At 42.9% G+C, this 26,871-nt stretch overlaps 1 protein-coding gene across 1 annotated transcript in view; it reads right to left on the bottom strand.

Moving 5' to 3' along the window:
- LOC146782729 (extracellular calcium-sensing receptor-like) overlaps positions 1-21,757 on the bottom strand; it is a 178,234-nt gene extending 156,477 nt beyond the window's left edge. Inside the window, exon 1 of the mRNA XM_085637212.1 lies at positions 21,471-21,757. Coding sequence (XP_085493338.1) covers positions 21,471-21,757 — 287 coding nt within the window. The remainder of the gene's footprint in view (positions 1-21,470) is intronic.
- Between the last annotated feature and the right edge of the window lie 5,114 nt (positions 21,758-26,871).

The raw sequence follows: 26,871 nt of genomic DNA, 5'->3' as shown, positions 1-26,871 counted from the left end.
GCCATAGAAAAGCAGTAGGGATGCCCATCAGCGACCACAAACTTTTCTCTAATCATCACTTCTGGGTCTATATACAACCCGATCCCTAGATATTTTTGAGATTATCAAATCCATCCAGGTCAGCTGGTAATCATCATGAAGTGCAGTATGCGGAGCATGAGGGACATAATTTGAGACTTTTCCCAGTTAATAGTAACCCCTGATAGCAGACTGAACTGCTATATTGCCTAGCTATAGATTTTGAACCCTAGCTCTGCCGGCTCCTGGGGACACCTAGCAAACATATACATTTTTTTAAACTAGACATGAGGGGAATCCAGGATGGGGTGACTTGACTGGCTTTCACCAGATTCTGTTAGAATCCCTTGCAAACCTCTAAATGTGTCAAAGAAAACACAATTTCCTCACATTTCTGTGGTGGAAAGTTCTGGAATCTGTGTGGATCCACAAAATTCCACCCACCCTACATTCCCCAAAGTCTTACAAGAAAAATGGTACCTCAGTTGTGAGGGTAGGCATAGTGTCCATGACACGAAACGGCCCAAAACGCAACGTGGACACACCATATTTTTACAGTAAAAACGGACCCTTTTTTTGTAAAGTGCCTAGCTGTAGATTTTGAACCCTAGCTCTGCCGGCACCTATGGAAACCTAGCAAACCTATACATTTTTGAAGACTAGACACCCAGGGGAATCCAGGATGGGGTGATTTGACTGGCTCTCAGCCGGATCTATTACCCAGAATCCCTTGCCAACCAAAAAATGTGTTAAAAAAAACACATTTTCCTCACATTTCTGTGGTGGAAAGTCCTGGAATCTGCCTGGATCCACAAAATTCCCCCAACCCCGCGTTCTCTAAAGTCTTCCGAGAAGAATGGCACCTCACTTGTGTGGGTAGGCCTAGTGCCCGCGACAGGAAACGGCCCAAAACACAATGTGGACACACCACATTTTCACAGTGAAAACGGACCCTTTTTTTGCAAAGTGCCTAGCTGTAGATTTTGAACCCTAGCTCTGCCGGCACCTAGGGGAGCCTAGCAAACCTATACATTTTTGAAAACTAGATACCCAGGGGAATCCACGATGGGGTGACTTAACTGGCTCTCACCAGATTCTGTTACCCAGAATCCCTTGCAAACCTTAGAATTTGTAAACAAAAAAAACATTTTCCTAACATTTCTGTGGGGGGAAGTTCTGGAATCTGTGTAGAATCAGAAAATTCCACCCACCCCGCATTTCCCAAAGTCTTCAGAGAAAAATGGAACCTCACTTGTGTGGGTAGGCCTAGTGCCGGCGACAGGAAACGGCGAAAAACGCAACGTAGACACGACACATTTTCACAGTGAGAACGGACCCTTTTTTTGCAATGTGCCTAGCTGTAGATTTTGAACTTTAGCTCTGCCGGCACCTAGGGAAACCTAGAAAACATTTATATTTTTGAAAACTAGACACCGAGGGGAACCCAGGATGGGGTGACTTGACTGGCTCTCACCAGGTTCTGTTACCCAGAATCCCTTGCAAATCTCAAAAATTGTCAAATAAAACACAATTTCCTCACATTTCTGTGGTGGAAAGTTCTGGAATTTGCGTGGATCCACAAAATTCCACCCACCCTACATTCCTCAAAGTCTTACACGAAAAATGGTACCTCACTTGTGTGGGTAGGCATAGTGCCCGTGACACGAATCGGACCAAAACGCAACGTGAACACACCACATTTTTACAGTGAAAACTGACCCTTTTTTTGTAAAGTGCCTAGCTGTAGATTTTGAACCCTATCTCTGCCGGCACCTAGGGAAACCTAGCCAACCTATACATTTTTGAAAACTAAACACACAGGGAAATCCAGGATGGGGTGATTTGACTGACTCGCAGCAGGTTCTATTTCCCAGAATCCCTTGCAAACCAAAAAATGTGTTAAAAAAAATAAATGTTCCTCACATTTCTGTGGTTGAAAGTTCAGGAATCTGCCTGGATCAAAAAATTACCCCAACCCCGCATTCTCCAAAGTCTTCCGAGAAAAATGGCACCTTGCTTGTGTGGGTAGGCCTAGTGCCCACAAGAGGAAACGGCCCAAAACACAATGTGGACACAACTCATTTTCACAGTGAAAACGGACCCTTATTTGCAAAGTGCCTAGCTGTAGATTTTGAACCCTAGCTCTGCCGGCACCTAGGGAAACTTAGCAAACATATACATTTTTGAAAACTAGACACTGAGGGGAATCTAGGATGGGGTGACTTGACTGGCTCTATCCAGGTTCTGTTACCCAGAATCCCTTGCAAACCTCAACATTTGTAAAAAAACAAATTTTCCTCATATTTCTGTGGTGGAAAGTCCTGGAATCTGCGTGGATCCTCAAAATTCCACCCACCCTACATTCCCCAAAGTCTTACAAGAAAAATGGTACCTCATTTGTGTGGGTAGGCATAGTGCCCGTGACACAAAACGGCCCAAAATGCAACGTGGGCGCACCACATTTTACAGTGAAAACTGAAACTATTTTGCAAAGTGCCTAGCAGTAGATTTTTAACCCTACCTCTGCCGGCACCTAGGGAAATCTAGCAAACCTATACATTTTTGAAAACTAGACACCCAGGGAAATCCAGGATGGGGTGACTTGTCTGACTCTCACTAGGTTCTGTTACCCAGAATCCCTTGCAAACCTCAAAATGTGTAAAAAAAAAACACTTTTTCCTCACATTTCTGCGGTGGAAGTTCTTGAATCTGCGGGGATCCAGAAAATTCTACCCAACCCGCATTTCCCAAAGTCTTCTGAGAAAAATAGTACCTCACTTTTGTGGGTAGGCCTAGTGCCCGCAACAGGAAATGGCCCAAACTGCAAAGTGGACACAACACATGTTCACAATGAAAATGGAACATTTTTTTGCAAAGTGCCTAGCTGTAGATTTTGAACCCTAGCTCTGCTAGCACCTAGGGAAACCAATCAAACCTATACATTTTTTAAAACTAGAGACCCAAGGGAATCCAGGATGGGGTGACTTGTCTGGCTCTCACCAGGTTATGTTACCCAGAATAACCTTGCAAACCTCAAAATTTGTCCAAAATAACACATTTTTCTCACATTTCTGTGGTGGAACGTTCTGGAATCTGTGTGGATCAACAAAATTCTACTCAGCCTGCATTCCCCAAAGTCTTCCGAGAAAATTAGTACCTCACTTGTGTGGGTGGATCAAGAACCCGCAAGAGGCAAGTGCCCAAAACCTATTGAGGCGACTTCAATATTACCTATCACAAAACAACATGGTTTTGCAAGGGGGTCCCATGAATTTTTGGGCCCGGTGGCCATCTAGGGAAACCTATCAAACCCACACATTTCTGAAAACTACACACTTGGGGGAGTCCAGCAAGGTTTGGTTTGTGTGGGTCCCCCAACATTACCTACCCAGAATCTCCTGCAGACCTCAAATTTAGCTGAAAAAATCATTTTTTCTCAAATTTCTGTGTGGGCAAGTCCCATAATCTTTGTGGATCCACAAATTTCCTGCTACACAGCATTCCCCCAGGTCTCCCGATAAAAATGGTACATCACATGCGTGGGTGGGTCAAGTACCCGCGACAGGCAAAGGCCCAAAACCAATTGAGGCGACATCAAAATTACCTATCACAAAACAACCTGGTTTTGCAAGGGGGTGACCTGGGTTTTTGGCCTCGAGCTCGGTGGCCATCTTGGAAGCCTACCAAACACACATTTCGGATAACTAGACATCCGGGTGAGTCCATCAAGTCATGGCTTACATGGGTCCCCCAACATTTCCCTATCCAGAATCCCCTGCAAACCTCACATTTTGTTGAAAAAATATTTTTTTCTATCATTTATTGTGTTTGAAAGTTGTAGGATCACTGGGCTGATACAAATTTCCTACCTAAAAATGGTACCTCACTTGTGTGGGCATAGTGACTGCAACAGGAAAGGGCCCAAATCGTACTGTGGAGACTTCAAAATTACTTATAACAAAACTGCCTGGTTTGTGGGGGCACCTGGGGTTTTGACCCAGGCTCGCCGCCATCTGTGGAAATCTACAAAACCCAGACATTTCTGAAAAATAGACACTGAGGGGAGTTTAATGAGGTATGGCTTGCGTGGATCCCCAAGTGTCACTACCCAGAATCCCCTGCAAACCTCAAATTTAGCTGAAAAAACCCACATTTTCCACATATTTTTGTGTGCAATCACCTTGGCGGCACAAATGTCCTAACCCACAGCGTTCTTCCTAGTGTCCTTGGTAAAATGATACCTCACTTGTGGGGAATGTGTTTTTTTCAGCTAAATTTTAGATTTGCAGGATATTCTGGGTAGGAAAACCTTGGGGGATCCACGCAAGCCATCCCTCACTGGACTCCCCCTGGTATCTAGTTTTCAGAAATGTGCGGGTTTGGTAGTTACCCAAAATGACTGCCGAGCCCAGGGCCAAAAACCCAGGTGACCCCCTTGCAAAACCAGGTTGTTTTGTGATAGGTCATTTTGATATCTCCTTAATATGTTTTGGGCCCTTGCCTGTCGCGGGAACTTGACCCACCCACGCAAGTGAGGTACCATTTTCATTGGAAGACCTGGGGGAATGCTGGGTGGTAGGAAATTTGGTGGCCTTCTTGGGAAACCTACCAAAACCACACATTTCTGAAAACTAGACACCCAGGACTCCAGCAAGGTATGGCTTGCGCGGCTCCCCCAATATTTACCTACCCAGAATGCCTTGCAAACCTCAAATTTAGCTGCAAAAATCTCTTTTTTATCAAATTTCTGTGTGGGAAAGTTCTGGAATCTACGTGGATCCACAAATTTCCAACCACCCAGCGTTCCCGTAGGTCTCCCAGTAAAAATGATACCTCATTCACGTGGGTGGGTCAAGTACCCATGACAGGCAATGGTCCAAAACTTATTGAGGAGACCTCAAAATGGCCTATCACAAAACAACCTGGTTTTGCAAGAGAGGTCACCTGGGTTTTTGGCCCTGGACTCGGCGGCCATCTTGGAAAACTCCCAAACCCACACATTTCTGAAAACTAGACACCCGGGGGAGTTCAGTGAGTAAACAACAAATTTTCCACATAATTTTAGGTTGAATCACCGTGCTGGCACAAATGTCCTACCCCACAACATTCCCCCAGTCTCCCGAGTAAAATGATACCTCAATTGTGTGGGTGGGGCAACGGCCTGTGACTGGGAAGAGCCCAAAACATAGGGAATAAGGGTATAGCACCGAGAATTCTAAATGCCTCATTTTTTTAAAGATACGTTTTTAGCCAATTCTAAATTTGACACCCGCACAAATGAGATATCATTTTGCTTGGGACACTAAGGAGAACGCTGTGGGGTAGGACATTTATGCTGCCACTGTGATTCCACACAAAAATAAGTGGAAAATGTGTTTTTTTGAAGTTCGCAGGGGATTCTTGGTAGGGAAACAATGAGGGATCCACGCAAGCCATACCTCATTAAACTCCCCAGGGTATCTAGTTTTCAGAAATGTGTGGGTTTGGTAGGTTTTCCTAGATGGCGGCGAGCCCGGGGCCAAAATGTGTTGTGTCCACATTGTGTTCTGGGCCGTTTCCTGTCGCGGGCACTAGGCTTACCCACACAAGTGAGGTACCATTTTTGTCAGAAGACTTTGGGTAATGCAAGGTGGGTGGAAGTTTTTTTTTTAACTAAGTTTGTGGTTTGCAAGGGATTCTGGGTAACAAAACCTGGTGAGAGGCACACAAGTCACCCCATCCTGGATTCCCCTTGTATACAAGACAGGGCCAATCGGGCCACTGTCAGAACCATCACAAGCACAAGTAGTACAAATAAAACACTACCAGTACCTACTGGCAAAAGACTGGACAGAGCATCACCTTAGGCATAAAACATCATAAGCATAAACGCATTATACCATCTCATTAGGCCTAAACATCACAGCATGACATTTGCATTAGGCATCACATTAGCATAAACACATTATGCAATCGTCATATTAGGCATAAACACATTATACAATTTCATTAGTCCTCACCATAAAAATGACCCCAGGCCTACTGGCCTTTCACTGGGGCCCAAACACCCTTTGTCCCAAACGTCAGGGTAACCAGGGTGTGCAATGTACTGGGGGTGGGGGAGTGTAAAACCAAAATGCACCTTTATTGCAGCTGCCCTCTGTAGGAAATTGGTTTTGGCACCACTGTGCCTGGGGAGCCTCGCTTTGGGGCTCCCACAACAAACTAGCCCCAACGTTGCAGCTGCCCACTCTCTCTCATAGTTTAGCTGTAGAAATTAGGCCTGGCACCACTGTGCCTCCTGGGCCCCCACTGGGACCCTAAAGACGAAATGGCTCAATGTTGCAGCTGCCCGTGTTTGTGCAGTTCAGCTGTGGCAGACCAAGTGCCGGTAATATCAGGGCCTTGGTAGCCCCTCCTTCCTGGGGCTCCTGTGCATGCAAGCGCGGCCACAAAATAGGCACCCACAACGTGGCAGTGGCCTGCGATCTGGCGGTACTGCTGCGCGGCAGAATTGGCACCCCCAGTGCCTGGGGAAGCCCCTTCTTTCCGGGGCTCCTCTTGGGGGAGAGAATTGGCCCGAGTGCTCGCCCTTCCACCCCACTCACCAGGGCTCCACCGATGACGGCGTCAGGCCCTCCACATGCCTCTGGACGGGACACAATGGTGGAGGGACACGGAGCAAGGTCTCCGTCGGTGTCATCCCCGACGCCTCTCCTCCTCCGCTGCGGGGCTTCCTCCAGCCACGGAAGCCCCGTGTACCAACAGGCACGAGCTCGACTGACTTCCGGCCGCCACATAGACTATTATCTGCTCCCGCAGGCCCCACCTCTAGTCAGGCTCTCCCAGACTTGCCTGGCTTCCGTTTTCTCCTTGGCTGGCCCAGGCTGCTGGTGGCAGTGATCTCTCTCCTCACTGGAGTGCGGGGTAGGCTCCGTCCTTAACGTACACACTACTGCGGGGTGGGCTCCTGCTTCCCAAGTGGAACACACAATGCGGGGTAGGCTTCTGCCGTTAAGAATGCACAAACGTGGGGTGGGCTTCTTCTTTTCTTTTCAGGATACCGCAGTGCGGGGTGGGTTCTCGCTTCCATCAGAAGTGGCAGTGCGGGGTGGGCTCCCACTCTGCTGCAGATGCACCCACCATACGGGGTAGGCTCCAGCCGTCAGGATCCCAAAACAGTGGGGTGGGCTCCCGCTTCCAAGATAGGAATTGTGGTGGAATCCCCGCGTCAGGATTCCCTCTACATTCTTCACAGCACAGCGCTGCAAATTGAAAAAAATGCTCCCCTCGTCCTCGAGCATACAAATAAAGTTGCAGCGTTCAAGAGGCGCTGGGACCCCACTGGTCAAGGGGAAAAGGCTTTGGCCAGGCAGGCCAGCTCACAGGGCCCTCCAGCAGGGAGCCAGTCCCTCTTGGTGGTTCCTGCTGGGGCCCAGTAACAGCAAGTCCCCCCCAAGTCACAAGGAAGCACAAGCACACTGACATGTGGTTACAGCCCCAATATTTATAGTACATTTTCTTTGTCTGCCCTGCACAGGGCTTGGGGGAATCCGGTCTCAACTGGTTCTGGGGGGTGTGGAGCGCTTTGTTTGGCTCCCACCCTCCTTTGTCAGGTTGGTGCTTTATCATCAGACACACCATAGGGGGTGAAGCCCGCATTCACCTAGGCAGGCACAGACCTATCCAGGGTCAGGGGACTACTCCTCTCACTATTCCAAATGTGGATCTCCCATTCAGCCTAGCGCTGACTCACCCTGCCCTCTCTGGAGCCACACACACCTAACCAGCCCCTGTCACTCCAGAGCCAGACATGCAATACACATCAGGCAGGCAGACACATAGCACACAGGAATGTCAACTTCTAAAAGTGGCATTACTAAAATAGTGATAATAAATCTGTGCACACCATTGCGAACATGACAAACTTGACCACGCTGCTCCTCTCATATCAGGAACTACCACAGAAACACTTATAAGGGAATCCCCAATGCATTCCTATGGGAGGGCAGCCTCACAGCAGTGAGAAACCAAAATGACTGTTTGTCACTACCAGGACATGTCACACACTTAAGGTACATGTCCTACCTTTTACCTACAATGCACCCTGCCCATAGGGCTAGCTAGGGCCTACCTTAGGGGTGACTGACATGCAGTAAAAGGGTGGTCACAGACATGGTGCACACTTTAGGTGCCAAGTCACAGCGGCAGTATCACTGCGCGCACTGGCCCTGCAATGGCAGAGGCCTGAGACAGGTTTGAAAGGCTACTTTGGCGAGTGGCGCAATCAGTGCTGCAAGCCCACCAGTATCATTTAATTTACTGGCCCTTGGTATCTGAGATATCCCTTTACAGGGGACTGAGAGGTAAATTAAAGATGCCAAACAGAGGTAGAGCAATCTTACCATATTTTCCACAGAGAGCACTCGCACTTTACACTGGACAGCAGTGCTAAAGTGCCCAGAGTCCTAAAACCACCAACGCCATGTCAGAAAAAATAATTAGGAGGAAGGCAAAAAGTTCAGGGCCAAGTCCAACAGAACAGTTCTAAACTTAAATCATTATATATATGTATTCATGCAACCTTTCCCCTTGTGTAGTGCATTTTCTGTACTTTATTAAAGTTATTATTGTTTTCTTTTTTATGTGTAATGCAAATGTTTTCAGCTTTTTCATTTATTGAGTTAAAATAAACACAGCTGTATTTACACTTTGAAAACAATCTATGTATTTTTAGTGTAAGTGTCCAACATCATGATGAATGCTTGCACCAAAACTTTAATGACCATTCTAATTTATAACTGTTTGGGCTGTATAAATATATAATTTTAAAAACACGTTTGTATAAATGCAAGTAATAATATGTATTTCACATTTTCATCATTAATCATTTTAATAATAAAGTATATAATAATAATAATAATAATAATCAATGAATGTCAAATTATTGATAATATCAGAAAAAACTTTGTACACTTAAAATATTTTTAGTTTTAAATGAGATACTTCTCTCATAAAGTTTTATTCAAATAAAAATAGAATAGGAGAACGTAGGGGTTTCACGACAGAACAGGCTGTGGCTATGTTGCCTATAACTTGCCTCTTAGACAGACCCCAAAGGGTAACCTCCTCAGGAAGTGGCCTCTATTGGGCACAGAGCAGGCACCTCAAGGATATTTCTTGGGAGTGGCAGGTTTAAGTTTGGTAGGTGTGAAGGACAGGTACCAGGTGAATTCAGACGGAGGAGTAAGGGTAGACGAGGTGGCAGAGTATTGGGTTTTGGAGGTGAAGGGATATTGAGTGGTTGATGTGGTTATGTCTGTATGTTTTAGCAGGTGCAGTTTTTTTTGTGTATGTTTTTATGTGTGTTGTTCGGCTGGTGTTTTGAATTCTGTTGAGTTTGTGTGACTTCTTTTGGTTGGTGTTGTTTTGTGTGTAGGGTTTACCACCACTCTGAAGAAGATGACGAGGTGGTGGCCTATTGTCCAGCCCCCTCACACTTCATGCCACTGTATCCATCAGTGTCAAATGTTTTGCCACCCAAAATACAGTGCGCAGCTGCATCCCTGCCTCCTTGGCCAATGTTTCCTCTGCCTGCTCTGGAAGAAGCTGTAAAGATATACAATAGTTTTTTTTGTATCTGTGTAAATATAACTGATCATGACATTTTTTTCATTACACATTTTCAAAATGTTATTTCACCTGCTTCAATGTTTTTAGACCTTGGTTTCTTGGTTTATCTCCTGCATGTAGGGAACATCTTCAGAAACCATTTGGTCCATATTTGTAATTTCCTATTCCTGCTCTTATCATATTTTTTTAATATTTTTTTAACCATTTTTAAATCTCTCCAGGCACTGTTTTACACCTCTGAATGGTTCAGATTTGTTGTTTGAATTAGTAAATATATGTCACAAAAATTGATTTAAAACAAAAATCCATGTGTACATTGTGTGTACATGACAAAAAAAATGTTTTACATTTTTTTGGAAAGAAAAATATGAATCAATGTTTGTTAATATTTACTTTTGTATTTATCTTTTGGATGTTAAAATTAATTTTATGGATTTTCCTCTTCAGTTGCTTATTTATGTATCATGCCGTATTTAGTTACTTATGCTGTTGATGAAATCCCAAAATCTTTTTTTGAGTAGGTTCAAATTAAGTCTACAGCATAAAAAAATACAGAGAGCTTGATAAATATGTAATCCATTTTAGTAGAAATATAAAAAAATATACAATTTTACTTCAAAAATAGCTTAAATTATTTTACCATTGTGAAAATAAAGTTTTAAAAAATCTGGCTTTCAGTTTAGTCAAACATTGGTACAACATTACAGTACATTTAAAATACATTGATTCAGATACGTTTTAAAATTTAAAAATCAAAATGCAATTTACAAATTAAAAAAAATTAAACTTTGATGCATTTCAAATATTTCCTAATGAGTCTTTATTTGTGCCTGATTTTGAGTTTTGCACATGGGAAACTCCATCATATATGTGCTGGAACATTCCATCTGCAGAAGTTGCTTTAAGTAATCTCTTTTTGCTCATTATTGATTTATCATCTGGACATGACAAAATACATAACATTATTGTTCTTGGGTATGTGTTACTCTGTCACTAATGTGTTCACATTCCTGTCTCTATTTTTTTTTAATGTATGGCATTCATAATAATTCTTTAATAAACAGACTTGCTTCATGCACATTTGTGAATGAGTAAGACATCATGCTAATCTGTTATTTTAACGTAAATACAAATGTTTTTGTTATTAAGAAGATAAATGTAATATGTTTAAAATACAAAATGTAGTCATTTATTCTTATGTTTCTAGTCATTGTGGCTCACATGTTTACTATTGTTTAATTATAATATTAACTGACAAATGCGACGTTTGGAACATCCAAGGTATAATTAGCGCATCTTATTCAATGTTACTTGCAATAGGGGTAACATAACATCCTTCAAAATTGTGATAGAGCATTACACCTGACAAAATTTTAGCTGAGTTGGTACAACTGTCCCGTACAACATCAAACAAACTTATGTTTAATTTTTTTTAGGCAGGCATGTGTCTGCTCAAAACAGTCCTTTGAAAGTATCATAAATATATAGGTACATTTTTCAACAAATTTATATTAAAAACTCATCATGATACGCCTTGGGCAAAACTTACACCTTAAGAACTCTTCTTGTCCATTGGTCATGCATCAACCTTTATTGTGATCCCAAAGTTTGTTTCTGTAAAAAAAAACCACATATTTAAAATGAAAAACTCAAAAAACTACTTACCACCTTCATGCTACTGTCTTTCTCTCAACTGCCCATCCAGCTGGATATAGGACCCCCAAATATGCAGGTGGTGGTCAGGGTGTGGTGTGCACGATTCAAATGCTAGAAGTACTGGCCGAGCTGGACTTCTGCTGACTTCTGTGACACGCATCATAGGTCCTCCGATCTCTGAATGAAGTGGATCCTGCGCTGCTTACAGACCTACTGGATGATGGCCTTCCATATCTCCTTTTTCTGATGAGAGTTGACCTGCATGGATAAAATAAATGAAATAAAAAATATGTTACTTGTTGTTTGTTTGTGTTCTCTGTCATGTGGTGGCACCAAAGCAATATGTGTGCTGTCAATTGGTCCAACCACATGTGGTAGGTGACCCAGTGACACAAATCTTCCTTCACATAGGCAAAATCCACTTTTTGTGCTAATTGTATGAAGCCCCATTGAAGAAAGAACTTCTTGAAGAAAACCACATAAAGTTGGTTGTGACATTTCACCACATACTGCAACCGTGTATTGGATTTAATCTGTGGCCACAAAAGGGAGTACTGCCATTGTTTCACTACTGATTTTATTGAAGTGGGTTTCTTATTGTGAGGCAGAAGATCTGGCTCCAGATATTGGCATTAATCAATAAAAGTTTGACTATATAATCAGATTTTTTAGATTATATCCTTTTTCTTCACAGTGGCAAGGTATAGAACTGTAGCATGACGTTTTTGGATTATGCATGGTTTCTAGTGTATTAGGAAAATAAGAAAAACATTTCCTTATTCCAATTAAATCATATACTAGTTATTGCTCTGTGCTTTTTGTTCTTTTTTGTAACTTTTTAAAAAATGTGAAAAGCAATATATACATGAAATTTATTTATGAATATTTTTTATTTTAACTTTTTAAAATGTATGATGAAAAAATTTAAAATTAAAACATTGGGAAAAGAAATTCAACACCAGTCTTTGATTTAAAAAAAAGGTATTAAACAAAACAAAATAAACTAAAACAGGATGGATACAAAAAAAACATGATATGCAAATTAAATGTGAATGAAACTAATATTGAAGAGGCTACAGTGTAATACAACTGGCATCAAAAAGGTGAATGTGCAAAGAAAGTAGTCCACAGAGTGAATGGTAGTCACATATTGGAGGAAATTAGGTTCTGCTTGCTGGTGGTGGTGGAGGTTTTGCTATCCTCTCCTGGTGATCTGCATGAACGTCTCTGCCTGAGGCGGACTGGTGAATCCACCATTACAGGGACTGAAGTGCGTGCAAGTGTTTCCTCTTGTGGCAGAGCCTCTCTTTCTGTGACTGAGGCAGATGTAGTATTCACATATATTGTTGGACCATAGAAAGAGGAAGATGTTTCAGGAAAAGCCCAGGTCATATGGGTAGAAAATCATGCAGCATCCCAGTCAGGGAGCCTAAATTTCAGTTTAGATTTTCCATCTGAACATTGTGCTCCCTCTGCAAATGCATCATCTCCCAGAGCTCTGTAAGGACCTGGCCCATCATGCCTTGGGACTGACTGAGTGACCCCAAGACTTGGTCGATGGTGGCTTGGGTGACAATGAACCCTATTGCCTTACTTTGCTGGCCCACAGATTCCCTTCCATGACCCTTAACGTGCTACCCAGTGCACTAGACCCCTTGTGCCCCATCATACTGGCTCCTGGACAATCTGGAGGTGGAAGTGGTGGTTTTGGATCAACAGCAGCAATGACTGGATGGCAAAGGATTGGGGTGATTTTCCTTTGGACACAAAAAGTGGAGGTATCCAGAGGGTGAGGTGTCATAACAGCTGGGGTGGGAGGTGTAGGTACCTGTCCAGGCAGGCCAGATGGGCCAGCCTACTCCTCATCAATTGGACTTGCAGGAGTGGATTCCTGACTGAAGGCTTTTTTCTGGTCTGGAGTGGAGGTATTGTCAGTAGAAGTGGCAGATGGTTTTCCACATACTCTGAGTGTTGGACCTATTATAAATTAAAATATAAATTAAATGTATTTAATTTATACATTTGATGTATTATCCAGATTAAATAATCTGGATAATACATCAAATGGGTTTGTAGCAAAAAATGAAGCAACGTAAAAGGAAATAGTGATTTAATATAATGATTATACCTTTCATTAGTATTAAGATAAATTACAAAACAGTTTAAATTACAAGCAAAACTACTTTTAAAGAGCCGGTAAAATGATGTCCTGAAATGAAAAACAAAATTAGGTACTATACATAAAAGTTAGCAAACACAGAACAGAGGAGAAATGTGAAATAAAGCATTCCAAGGCCTAACAGAGTAAACTTCCAAAACTGTAGCAACTTAGGATACATATCATTAGTCATCATATAAACAAAGTATATTTATTAACAATACACTTTTATTCAGAATACAACATAATATAGAATACAAGTTTTAATTCAACATACTTTGATTTGTGATGCAAATAACATCAATTCAATTAAATAACAAGGAAGTGACAACATAATAAATGATGCAAAAAATGACATTTTAGTACATAGCATAAAATAGGGATTGTTAAATACATAACACTGTAACATTGTGAAAATACGTAAGAAAATAAAAACAAGGCAACATGGTAGTTGTAGTAATTTCGATTAAACATTAACAGCGCTTGCAAATTTGTACGTTGAACATTCCTAGTGCAATAAAATCAATGAAAATGAACAGACATTTACAATATGGAACACATTTATGAAATATGGTAATTGGTGAAAAAGCACTTACAAGCACCATAGCATCATGTGAAATTAAATGGAGATTGAAAAGTGTAAACTTTAGTACAACAAAATACATTCAACCAAATAAAGCCAAAAGGCAGAAGAAATGTAGAAAAGCAGACATATTAACAACATATATTAACAATTAGTAAAAAGAGAGAAACGACAATGCTACAAATTTCCCAAAAATAAATGATTTTTTTTTATATCTGGGTTTACATGTTTAAAAAGAGTGCAACAAACATTAGCAATAGGTAAATTAAAAGCAAAATCACCATTTAGATTTAAACATTCAAATGTATAGCTCACCAGTCCCGCTCCACTTGGGATTCCTGTCAAGCCTTCAGGATGTAGGATCTGCAAGACCGTCTCCTCCCAGTGATAAAGCTGCAAGGGGGGCTGGGAGAACCTCCACCAGCCCTCATGGATTCCAGGTCCGCTTGGAGGCCAGGAAACAAACTCGCCCCCACAGGTCACTTCACCTCTCCCTTATTTCCTCCTGTGTGTGCAGGTTGTTTGCTGCAGCATTCACTCTGTGAACTATTCTGGCCCACATATGCCTTTTCTGAACTACAGTTGTATTTTGGGCTCCTAACAATTGTGGCTCTACTCTAATAATTTCATACACCATGACTGACAATTCTCCCTCAGGAAAACATAGATTTCTTCTCCTTGCCATGATGAATTAATAAACTTAAATACATTTATTAACCCACAACAAAATAAAAAAAGACAAAATGAACAAGGAGCAGCACAACTGTGAAATCTAAATCGCAATGCCGCCACCCTGACAGTGACAGAGTAATGTAAGCCGGCAGAGGAGTCCGCTGCGTCAACAGCAGTCAGCTGCTTATGCGACAGGAAATACTCTGTCAGCACGGGCAGAGGATCATCCAGCCCACATCTAAATATGATGGACGGGCTCAATGAAGTACTGGTAAACTGTGCCACAGAGGAACGATTGGAGTCACACTAAGATCTAAATCAGGCCCTATGACTTGACTGCGTCTCTCCGAGATATAGAGTCATGTCATCCATAAGTAGAGAAATGATCCATTATCCCAATCATATGTTCACTGCATATTTGACCCAGTACAGTGTTATGCTGTATTTTGGCTAGGTTTGATCTATATAAAAAAGACAAACACACATAGCTTATTGTTACTATTTATTCATTTTTCAGTCCCTGTAGATATTCCCACTGTAATGGAGAAAGCCAATGCCATGTTTGTTCCTGAACTCCAGACACTGGCATCTATAGAAGTGATTTTTAGGTTGGTCACACTCGGTGACACTGATAAAACTGATGGGTCCACCTACAACGGGCAACCGAGATGTGATTTGGAATTTGCATTTTCAATGTCCTCTCTAGTTAAACTACACTGCTGCTCTCCATGTCACTAACAAGTACATAGGCCAGTTACAGATTTCAAGGCACTAGCATGAAGGCCTACGCTATTATACCTGTTCACAGCTAACTCCAACCAGCTTTAGCATTGGTGGTGCCTGGAGCAACAATCTTTGTTGTCACCTCACCTCCTTCTTCATGAATTCCCTGATTACTACACACCAATGGTGCCCCTATTCTCTCATTAGCCCCCTCACATGTTATAATTTAAAGCACTATTCATTCCAAAATAAACTGTTGAAGTGCTTTACGTCACAAACATATTATACAGAGACAATTTCTCATACAAGTGTATAAGTCATGTTACTTAAGACAATGAGAACAACAAGGTGTAGGTGTCACATGTCATCCATACTGGTATAAATTATATGTTAAGAGTTGGAGAAATAAAGTGGCAGAATAACAGTTTTTACTGTGCACAGTAACCTAAGTTGCTGCTTTGCGTTGGGTGAAAAGGAGATAGCCGAACAGCGCCATATCTATTATAATGCCATTGCTCTTTCCTCTAGTGCTGGTGTACCTTAGACTGCCTTGGCCTATGATCACACCCTTGCACAATAGTGCAAGTGGGGTTTTGTGAGATCAATCTTAGGTATTATAATGGAAGGGTACATTTCTAGCTCAATATTCTATGCTTTCACAAAGTTTAACCCTTTACCACTTGTTATGTGTGCTGTACTATGCAGAACAAAATAAAAGTTAGAATGTTTTGGAGAACATAAGTTCTTTCTGCACCTTTACACCTGCCTTGAAGTGGCATAATTCTTTTGATGCTATTCCCTGTCTACCAAAGTTAGTGGATAGGGATTAGGATCACAATCAATATGTAAGTGCATAGGGACATCTATGTGTCACACATGGTGTGCTGCTATGCTGTAAATTAGCACATCGGGCTGCTTTATGTTACTTTTTGTCTACTGTCCAACATAATTGAGGATTTGTGCTGTAAAGCAAGCAACACAACAACACTTTCACTAAGTGTGCATCACTTTTGAGATAAAAACCAGGCACACAGTTGAGTAAATCTAGCCCATACACATTACACAATTGGGGTGTCATACTAATAAAATTGCATTGCTTTTAAAAGGAGCTCCTTTCAGCAACCTTATAATAATAAAAGATTGAGATGAAAAGTACGGGTGAGGCCAGGCAGGATGGCAATGGCGCGAGCGGCGGCGCAGTGTAGGCAGTCTCGCTGGCGAAACAGTATAGCCCCCATTATCATTGGTTCACAGGTGAGGCGTTTGGGAACACTTGTGGATATCTGCGCCCATCGGGGCTTGGAGGGGTGCTCCTGGAGTTGGGGGGGGGGGTCGGGGGCGGGCAGGGGGTAGGAGCACACCATACACGTCAATGTACACGCTGCCTTTGTTATGGGTTCTTTCCTTTGTATTGCATGTAACCTTTTCGACTTTACTGACGCCTCAGTTGCGAAGGCGAGCTTAGTTTCCTTGTACGGCTCAATGGCTGGTGGGCGGTGGGGTTGGCCCCTTCCCACGAGATGACATCTGAACTACTAAGGGTGAAGTGACTGGATCTCAGGAGGGCGGCGGTGGGCGCGCTATCAGACACCAGGTTGTCCCCCCCCTCTTGACAGTTGGCATGATTTACTAGCCTGTATAAGTTTCTGACCCAATGTATGTGACATGTGATGCCGTACGATATACTCCTGTACTACAATCTAAACTTAATAAAAATAGATTTGCAAAAAAAAAGATTGAGATGAAAAAACGATAAGGTTCTAAGCCCATGCCTTTCAATTTGCATGCAGCACTTTGCTGCAAGTTCATAGCTCAATGTGCTATATTAGACCAATTGTTACTTATCAATTATGTGATAAATTGGGTTTTTGGTTGACTGGGGTGTGAGCCCTGCTCAAGCAACAGCCATAATCCCTTGCAGGATGAACCACAAAAAGTCACAAAATTAATCTGTGTTTAACCCTGGGTGGCTTGGCACAAACAAAGTCAGGACTAACTTAAAGGCAAAGTGTAAAGTATTTATGCAGCACACGAACAGTAATAATGTGAGAGCATAACACAAGAAAAATCCTAAAACAATTTAGAAAAATAGAGTAAACTTTAATAAATTATTTGACGCCAAAATGTCAAAAATCCAGTCAATAGAACAGGAGTTATTGAATTTTAAAGTATATAGTGAAATTGCTTTAAAAAGCACAAAGTACTATTAGGGATATTCAACCGTGCCGGACCGGGAAAAAGTCACAAGTTTAGGACGACCGTGATGGAATACGGGCATGCTACAAGGACCCGGTTAGGCCCGCTGAGCAGAGTACCTGAAACCCTGGTTCTGCATTGGTTCCACTGGCAAGCACCTAAGGCCCACTTCCAAGAGTCCTGGACTGGGTGGCACTACTTGACAGGGTAAATCCCCTGGATGGCAGAGTCCAGGTGCAGGGGTTGGAAGCCCTTTATGCTCCTGAGGCTTCACATCAGGAGGCCAGCCAATTAGCCCTTGGAGTCACTCTGGGATCTGGGGTCAAGAGATGCAGGACAAGTCCTTCTCACCCAGGCAAGAGTCCAGCAGGCATCAGATCAGCACAGCAAAACAGGTTTCCACTAAAGTGCAGTCTTAGTAGAGTGACAGTCCTTCTTCAACACAGCAGCCCTCCTTCCTGGTAGAGTATCACCAGGTCCAGAAGTGTACTGATGTGGTGGTGTCTGAGGTCCAATATATATACAGTTTTGCGGAACTTTGCGTAGCGCGACTACGCACATTTCGCCCACCCCTAATATACACAGTGGTGCCGTTGAAGAGGGGGAGACTTCAAAAGGCATGCCTTTGAAGTGCACTGATGTCCTGCCTGCCGTGCTCTGGGTTCAGACTAAATGCAGGTGGCATGCAGCATTTGTGTGGTGTCAGGACACAACCTATCGAGGAGTAAGTTAGGTTGTGCCCAGCTCCTCCCTCCCATACTGGCAGTGTTGCCCCATTGAGACACACTAAAGCACCCCTTGAGTGTGACTCTCTAGGAGGTATACACAAAACTCAACTGCGAACTACACCGAGTAAGACGACCACAGACAGTCTGCAGACACCAAATGGCTAAGTCAAGAAAATTCCAACTATCGGAAAGAGGCATTTTTAAAACTGCAATTTAAAATCAGACTTTACCATAAGCTAAGATTTAAAATTAGTATTTCAGAGACACCAAACTTGAAGCACCTATATCTTTTCATTTGGAAATTACACCTATAAAAATTAATAAGGTGATTCCAATGTTATCCTGTGGGAAATATAGGCTGTACAGTAGTGAAAACAAATGTAAGAGTTTTTCACTACCAGTGCATGTAAACTTAAAAGTAAATGTCCTGCTTTTAAAATGCATTGCACCCTGCCCTCTGGGCTATCCTGGGCCTATCCTAGGGGTGACTTATATATATTAAAAAGGAAGGTTTGGGTGAGGCACAAGTTTTATTTTGCCAAATCAAAATCACAGTTTGAACCGCACATACAGGCTCTGCAATGGCAGACCGCAGTCATGTAGAAAGGGCTACTTGAGTGGGTGCTGCAGGCCTACTAGTAGCATTCAATTCAGTGGCCCTAGGCAAAAGTAGTGCCACTTTACTAGGGACTTATAAGTAAATTAATTATTTCAGTTGGAAATAAGCCAACATTATCATGTGTAAAGGAGAGAGCATATGCACTTTAGCACTGATTAGCAGTGGTAAAGTGACCAGAGTCCAAGGCCAGCAACATCGAATTCAGCAAAAGGTAGAAGGAAGGCAAACTATTTGGGAGTGACTCTGTAAAAACGGCTGTATCCCAAAAATTCCAAGTAACAAAGGATTTCTGTGACAAAAGCAATAACCACTGGGCTATCAACATAAAACACTATTTTGTGATCTGCATATCACAGTTTCTGCTTCGCATCTGGAATGTTTGCCCCATATGCTGCTATATCATGAGGCAAACCACTGACTAGGCACATCAGAGATCTTTCCCTCACTTGCATGCAACATACCAGTGCAACAATTTCTCTGTTGGTGCAGTCTTTCATAGTGGGGAAGGGGGGGCGCCAGTCTTTCTCCTCAGCTGCCACCTATTTTCTTTCCCGCTGGCATGCTTCTCCTTCCCTCTCTGTGGCCAGGCCACTATGGGCCTGGTGCAGGTAGAAGAAAGCACATTCAGCCTAGAATGGCACAAAATATAGCGCACTGTTGGACTGAGAGGGAAGGAAAGAACATTGTAAATTAAATCAACATTGCAGACATAGAAGTGGTTGGGCCACTAAAAGTTTGAGTCGGGCTCAAGTCAGATGGTGTGCCCAAAATGAACAGAGCTTTCAAGGGAGCCATGTGGCCTTGTTGGTGCAGCTGCCGACCATGTTATCAGGGGAACCAGATTTGAGTGCTGGGCTCAGCATCCCGACAATCCAGCAAATCTTCCTGTGCTAAAAAAACATGTAACATAGTTTGTGTCTGTTGTGAGCTACTCTTATGTCCTTGGCTAAGGTTTTTGAGTTCACAAACTCTCTGAAACGTTTTCTGAGGCATTAAATAAGTTTAGGAAACCATAAAGAACCAGTATTTGGTAGGAGCATGTTAAAGGCTTCTAAAATTCCACATCTTGATTCATTATGATATGTGGTAATGTTTTGTGACCAAAATCCAGTTGCAAAATATACAGATTTTGTCCACCACCTCACATCACTTAGGGACCCCTTCCTTTTGGTGAATCTGGCCAAAAATATTTTCTAGGAGCAAATGACTGTAATGGCAAAACATAATGTAATGTAATGTAAAACATAACTTCCTTTTAGGAAAATGGGCTGCATTAAAAAATAATACTGCTTTATTTAAAAGCAATCAGAGGCAAGGTGGTCTGCTGACCCAAACAGAGAGTGGTAAAGTATAGTTTATGCCTGGTGGTGCACTTTGTAGCACACTGTTGCACATATATTATTAAAGCACAGTGTGGTAGCACCCTGCCATTTATAGATAGCACATTTTCAATTTGCATGATCACTAGATTTTCACATTTGTGATAAACCTTTATAGTGCAAATAATGAGGTGTGGAAATTAAGTTTCTGTGATTATTTATAATTTGCACATCACCAAACAAAGGGGCAGATTTATGAGCCCCTTGCGCCACTTTTGCGTCACTTTTAACATGGGAAAAGTGACGCAAAAGTGGCGCAAGGGCTCATAAATCTGACCCAAAGTGTCTTGATTTGTTTGGACCCTATTCAAATCTTTGCTTCCATCACAATCCCGAGTTAGTAAAACTTTGCTCTATTTGTGCTTTCCTAACTGCCGATATATTTTAAAATATTTGTGCAGTTTCTCTATAGGTACCTTCATCCTAAAGCCTTTCCTTTCACACTGCCTATGACCCAGTGGGATCTTCACATAGTTCACTTTACAATTTTTTTTCACTTTGTAGTCAGAAAAAGAAAAGTGTACACCAGCTTCCAGCTACAATAATAAGCAGCAATTGTCAGAAGCCAGAGGATGACATTTGACCTTTATGGTTGAAGCACAGAAAATGTGACAAGATAAAAATAAAATGTAAAGGCTTCTTTATTGATTTCTCATATTCTGAAATTAAGCCCGTTTTTTGCAGGGTGCTGCAGCATCCCCCCTGCACCCTTTATTCCATCGCCTATACCCAAATAAAATGTGCGCAGGTGCACAATGCACTAATTCTATAAAAAGAACCGAAGAACTAGTTGAAATGATGTGTTGTCTGTTCTCGATGAATCGTGCTTCCAGATTGGGCTGTCTGTATTTCTGCTGCTTTCTGGTGGTGGAATGGCCTTGATTGTTTTTCTGTTTTTCACATGCACAAGTAAATTGTAAGGGAAGTTTGGTTAGATCTTTATATCATTTAGTAAGCCTAAAAATGGAGGAATTTCAACTTCATTTTGCCCGGTGCAATTTTTAGTCGATCATAGTTCTAACAGACACAAAAGACATTCATCCACAGGTTTCACATTCTGAAAAGTTGATCAACCACGTTAAAAAAAGGAAAGACATTAGCAACAAATATTGGAAGTTTTCCTTACGTTTGACAGGTTATAGGCATTGGTTTCTCTTCGAAAGAAGTTCGAGAACTGACCGTGTCAACATGCAGAAGAAAGATTCCGCCAATCAAAACATCTCCATCTCTTGAAACCCCGGTGGCCTCTGGGCTGTGAAGCTGGCACGTGGGTGCCATCCACTGTCCAGCACACACTAGCACCAGACGTGATGCCTGCAGGTACCAGAGCGCGCGCCACAGATGTTGGATATACCTTCTTAATGAGATGTTCTTGGTTGTCAGGAGCAATACGTTGCTGATGACTGAGTTCATTGTGGTTTGCAGCGGTAAGTTTGGGTTGACTGGTCATTTGTTGGGATATGGAATCTAGTTATACCGCAGCAGTGGACTTATGTCTCCTTAGCTCTCACTCGCCTGTTTCCTGTTACCACTGTTAGAGCTGGAAAGTTGCAGTACCATTGTTAGACTCTTAAATCATGTTTGCCAGGGCCTGTGGGGGCAATCACTTTACAATAATGGCAGCATTTTACATAATTAAAGGATGAGGTATTTGCCCAATGTGCAGCCAGAGACGTGTCAGTGGTCTTTTCAGCAAGGGAGGTGCCCAGGGATGAGTAATTGCACAACTCCCCCACCTGCATCTCAGACCTGCTGCTCTGTTAATGCTCGAATATTACAGCAGTCACTGCTCTGCTTCACCATCCCCACCCTCACCCCTCCCCACTACCTGTATAGGTCTGCCCTTATCCTCAGAGGAGCTGAGCAGGTCTTAACCAATGATCATGTATGAAGTTACCAGCACCAGTGCCTTTTCAGGGCACCCAAACATGTGTACCACTTCTACATGACACACTGTGTTAGATGTAAAAACACAAAGGGTCTGTTAACTCTGCCCACGTGACAGGCTGTGTTCCAGTAGACATGTGAATTTAGTTTTGCATTTTCTTAAACATGATACAGCCCTTTCTTCCTGGAGAAAAATCAGGCAGTGGAATTTTATTCAGAAGAGAATCAGAGGAAATGAAGGCCCAGATTTACTACTTTTTCACTCAAAATTGTGCATCTCCATATTTGCAGTAAGGGGGTAATACAGTGGTTTATATATACAAAGATTGGCCTGCTGCTGGTGCCATTGCCTTTAATGGCACTCAGCAAACATTTGTGGCTTGGTGCACAGCCAGACTCCATGGTACAGTGTGGTAGGCGTATTCTGTCTGGCATAAGATCTATGATGAATGTTTACCCTTCCACAACAATCCCAACTCCTATATTGAACTATATTGATAATGTACTTTCCTTCAGGAAGAAACTTAAGACATGGCTGTTTCCCTGTTAATGTACCTGAGGCCCTACTCTCAGCCCAGTACTCTCCAGCACGGGGAATCCTTAGGGTAGCTATGTTTGCTTTGTTTGTCATAAGTTGGCAGAGTATGCTCAGACGTGAGTCCCTTGCTCACTTTGCCACTGGATTCAAGCAAGCCTGGCTGAAGATGGCTGAGATGCCAGAAACCGGTCCTAGGAAGCTTGTTTCTGGTCCAGGGAAGACATGGCTTGGCAGTTCGGGCTGGACTGTTCACATGAGGCACAGGGTCAGACTGATTTGCATATGGCCATGTCTGAACTGGGGTGGCAGAGTGGGCTGAAGAACGGTGATGGATTAAACCCAGATCAGTTGACTGGAGGTGAGTGTTTGCAATGTTCAACACTCCGTCCATCATTTCCTTTGGTTTTTGCTTTGTTCGCCATAAGTGTGTAGGGTATGAACATTGCAAGCACTCACCCCCCCAGTCAACTGATCTGGGTTTAATCCATCACTGTTCTTTAGCCCACTCTGCCACCCCAGTTCAGACATGGCCATATGCAAATCAGTCTGACCCTGTGCCTCATGGGAACAGTCCAGCCCAACTGCCAAGCCGTGTCTTCCCTGGACCGGAAACAAGCTTCCTAAGACCGGTTTCTGGCATTTCAGCCATCTTCAGCCAGGCTTGCTTGAATCCAGTGGCAAAGTGAGCAAGGGACTCACGTCTGAGCATACCCTGCCAACTTATGGCGAACAAAGCAAAAACCAAAGGAAATGATGGACGGAGTGTTGAACATTGCAAGCCCTCACCCCCAGTCAACTGATCTGGGTTTAATCCATCACCGTTCTTTAGCCCACTCTGCCACCCCAGTTCAGACATGGCCATATGCAAATCAGTCTGACCCTGTGCCTCATGGGAACAGTCCAGCCCGAACTGCCAAGCCATGTCTTCCCTGGACCGGAAACAAGCTTCCAAGGACCGGTTTCTGGCATTGCAGCTGTCTTCAGCCAGGCTTGCTTGAATCCAGTGGCAAAGTGAGCAAGGGTTTAGACTGATTTGCATATGGCCATGTCTGAACTGGGGGGGCAGAGTGGGCTAAAGAACGGTGATGGATCAAACCCATATCTGTTGACTGGGTGTGAGTGTTTGATTGGTTCTGATGCTCCGTCCATCACCACCCCCTTTTGTACCGCTTTGTTCGCCATAAGTTGGCAGGGTATGCTCAGACGTGAGTCCCTTGCTCACTTTGCCACTGGGTTCAAGCAAGCCTGGCTGAAGACAGCTGAAATGCCAGAAACCGGTCCTAGGAAGCTTGTTTCCGGTCCAGGGAAGGCATGGCTTGGCAGTTCGGGCTGGACTGTTCCGTTCCCATGAGGCACAGGGTCAGACTAATTTGCATATGGCCATGTCTGAACTGGGGTGGCAGAGTGGGCTAAAGAACGGTGATGGATCAAACCCAGATCTGTTGACTGGGTGTGAGTGTTTGATTGGTTCTGATGCTCCGTCCATCACCACCCCCTTTTGTACCACCATTTCAGCAACAACAAAAAATAGAATTGGACATTTCCACATGTACAGCTGCATTACATGTCTCTGTATTGCCGGTGAGGGGAGTTAAGGCCAGAGGTTAATGCATACTTGTGTCTGCCCAAGGGGAGACATTTCTGCTCCTTCAAACTTCTTCAGGTGAGGGGATGGGGCGGGCAGTGCTGCTTGCCATACATAGCCCCTGCAGCAAGTCCTACGGGCCCAGTGTCTTCTGCACCAGGAATTATCTGGTCTGGAGTTTTCCGAACAGATAATGCCAGGACAGGACTCACTTTTAACAGCGTGAACCAACCCTACTCGTAATGAGACCCCATGAAGTTTATTGATGGCACTGCTCGCTATTCAGCTTCCATGTGGGTCCCTCTGCTTTCTCAATCACTGTTTCATTATGGCTGGGATCTCTTAGAGTCATGTGTGCACTTTGAGTTTCTGCTGGAGGATCAGCTTGGACATTCTGAGGAGAACGTGTAGAGCTGGGTCTGTTTCAGTGTAAATTGTGTGGGGTATGGGCTTCCTGATCACCCTTAAAACCCCCAAACTATGTGAGGATTAAACAGGTTTTATAATTTTAAGACTTATCATTTGTGTGATTTACTTATACTTACCAGATGCCATTTTTAAGGTTTATGCAGTTGGTACTATAGGACTCTGTTATGGATTAGCTGCCTGATTGCCAAACGGTGATTATGACAGTGGCTCATCTGCCTCTCTAGAAAGGACCCATAAATATCCCATTTAGATGTAGGCAGTAACAACTTTGAGAATTCTCGGTCAGAGGGTCCTGAAACAATCCGGAGTTACTGGGTCTCAGTCAAGACAAGCTGGTTCTTTTGCTTCAGGTGTCCTGGGGCCCCTGTACTGTGTATGCTCAACCTAGTACACATTTTAGTTTAGAACATTTTAATTTTGTTGATTACATTTTTTAGGTTTAATTTTTCTAATATTAATTTCCACGTAGCTGTCTAAGTCAGGGGAGCCCATCATGCACAAACAGAGCAAATGGCCTCCATGTATCTTTTATTTGTCCTTTTCTTTTACCTTGTTCTTTGATACCAATGTTGCTTAGCAATCACCGAGTCTGTTAAATACTGCCACAGAAGGAGCACTTAAGGCCATTGCATGCATGGTCATGCACAGTTGGTGCCTAGCTGGAGCACCAAACTCCGCTGCAGCTGATCCTGGCTTGACGGTACCCAGCAGCACCAGACCACTGTCTGCTCTACTTCTGGGATTTCTTATATACTGAAAAAGCCTCTATTTCCTTGAGAAACATCCAACTTAAACACACCTTTCATGCCCTGTATATCACTGCCTCAGTGTACCTCAAATATGCAACAACGTTTCATTCAGTTCGGTCACACTCAATCTTGTACATCTAGTTCATTAAGCTGTCTTCTTCTCAGTAGGGCACTCCCTCTTATGGGACTGAACAGAAAAATCAGTACTTATCAACTCCTCCTGGCTTGATGTCCTGTGTTAAATAGAAACATGGTTACAGGATACATCCAGCACTGTCCAGTTCATTGTCCTACTCAATGGATACAAAATAATCCTCAGAGATTTCCTCAGTAAACCCGATGCAGTCTCACCATAGTTTTTAAAGATAATTTACCCTTTACTATGCTGGACATGAACTCCTTCGCACATACGAATCCATTCATCTTAACCCCTCACTCTCCAAATGTAGACATCTTATTTACTGCACCTCCAAACTCTCAATTAATTCCAGTAGCACCATTGAATATGTTGCTGCACCCTATGCAATATCTGCTTCGACTGCCCACAAAATAAGTCATCCAAGCTGTCTATTGTTATCTCCAGTCATCAGTCACCTACTCACCCATTCTGCAGTTCAAATAAAAGGACACGTTTGCCCACAAATTCTCTCATTATAGTATCTACTCCTCCCCCCACTCCCTCTTTGGATCATTATAAGATGTCTTTCTTGTCCATCGTCCCTTAACAGCCCGCTGTGTGTCACTCATGCACCATGCCTTAAACTCACTTGGTGAAGGATTACAGCCACTACATTTTCTGAGGTCACCCTCCAAATTCCTCAGTCATTTCCAGTGTGGACAGCAATGCCAGTCACATTTACTCTTGGGTCACCTCTTCCCCTAATAAGGTTACTCCTCTTACATTGGGGTGCTCTGATGTATCATACATTCTGCCACTTGACATACTAGTGACCTAACAAAGGCTAAACAGCATTGTAAAGATCTGAAATACCTGTTGTTCAAGCACCTCAATTCTGAGGCTCATGGTGACTCCTCTGCAACACGGAAAACCTATAAAAACATTAAGGAGCCAAAGTATCATTCTATTCAGCTTGTTAACTCAATGCAAGTAATTCTTCTTGGAAGTATTTAACATTGTTAATACCCACCTCAAAACCCATGCCACAGTGTAGGTAATTCAACTTTCTGAAGAGTTGTCATTTATTTACCAGTTTTTCATAATTAGGTTCAAGATATTTATGACCCCTTCAGCACTTCCACTTTTTTACATCAACCCCCTTGTCTGACCTTTAAAATTGCCCCTTATCTTGTTTCTGTTTTCACCATGTATTATTTCAGA

The sequence above is a fragment of the Triturus cristatus genome, chromosome 12, assembly GCF_964204655.1.
Source record: "Triturus cristatus chromosome 12, aTriCri1.1, whole genome shotgun sequence".
NCBI classification, from domain to species: domain Eukaryota; kingdom Metazoa; phylum Chordata; class Amphibia; order Caudata; family Salamandridae; genus Triturus; species Triturus cristatus.
This window is presented reverse-complemented; position numbering and strand designations above follow the sequence as displayed.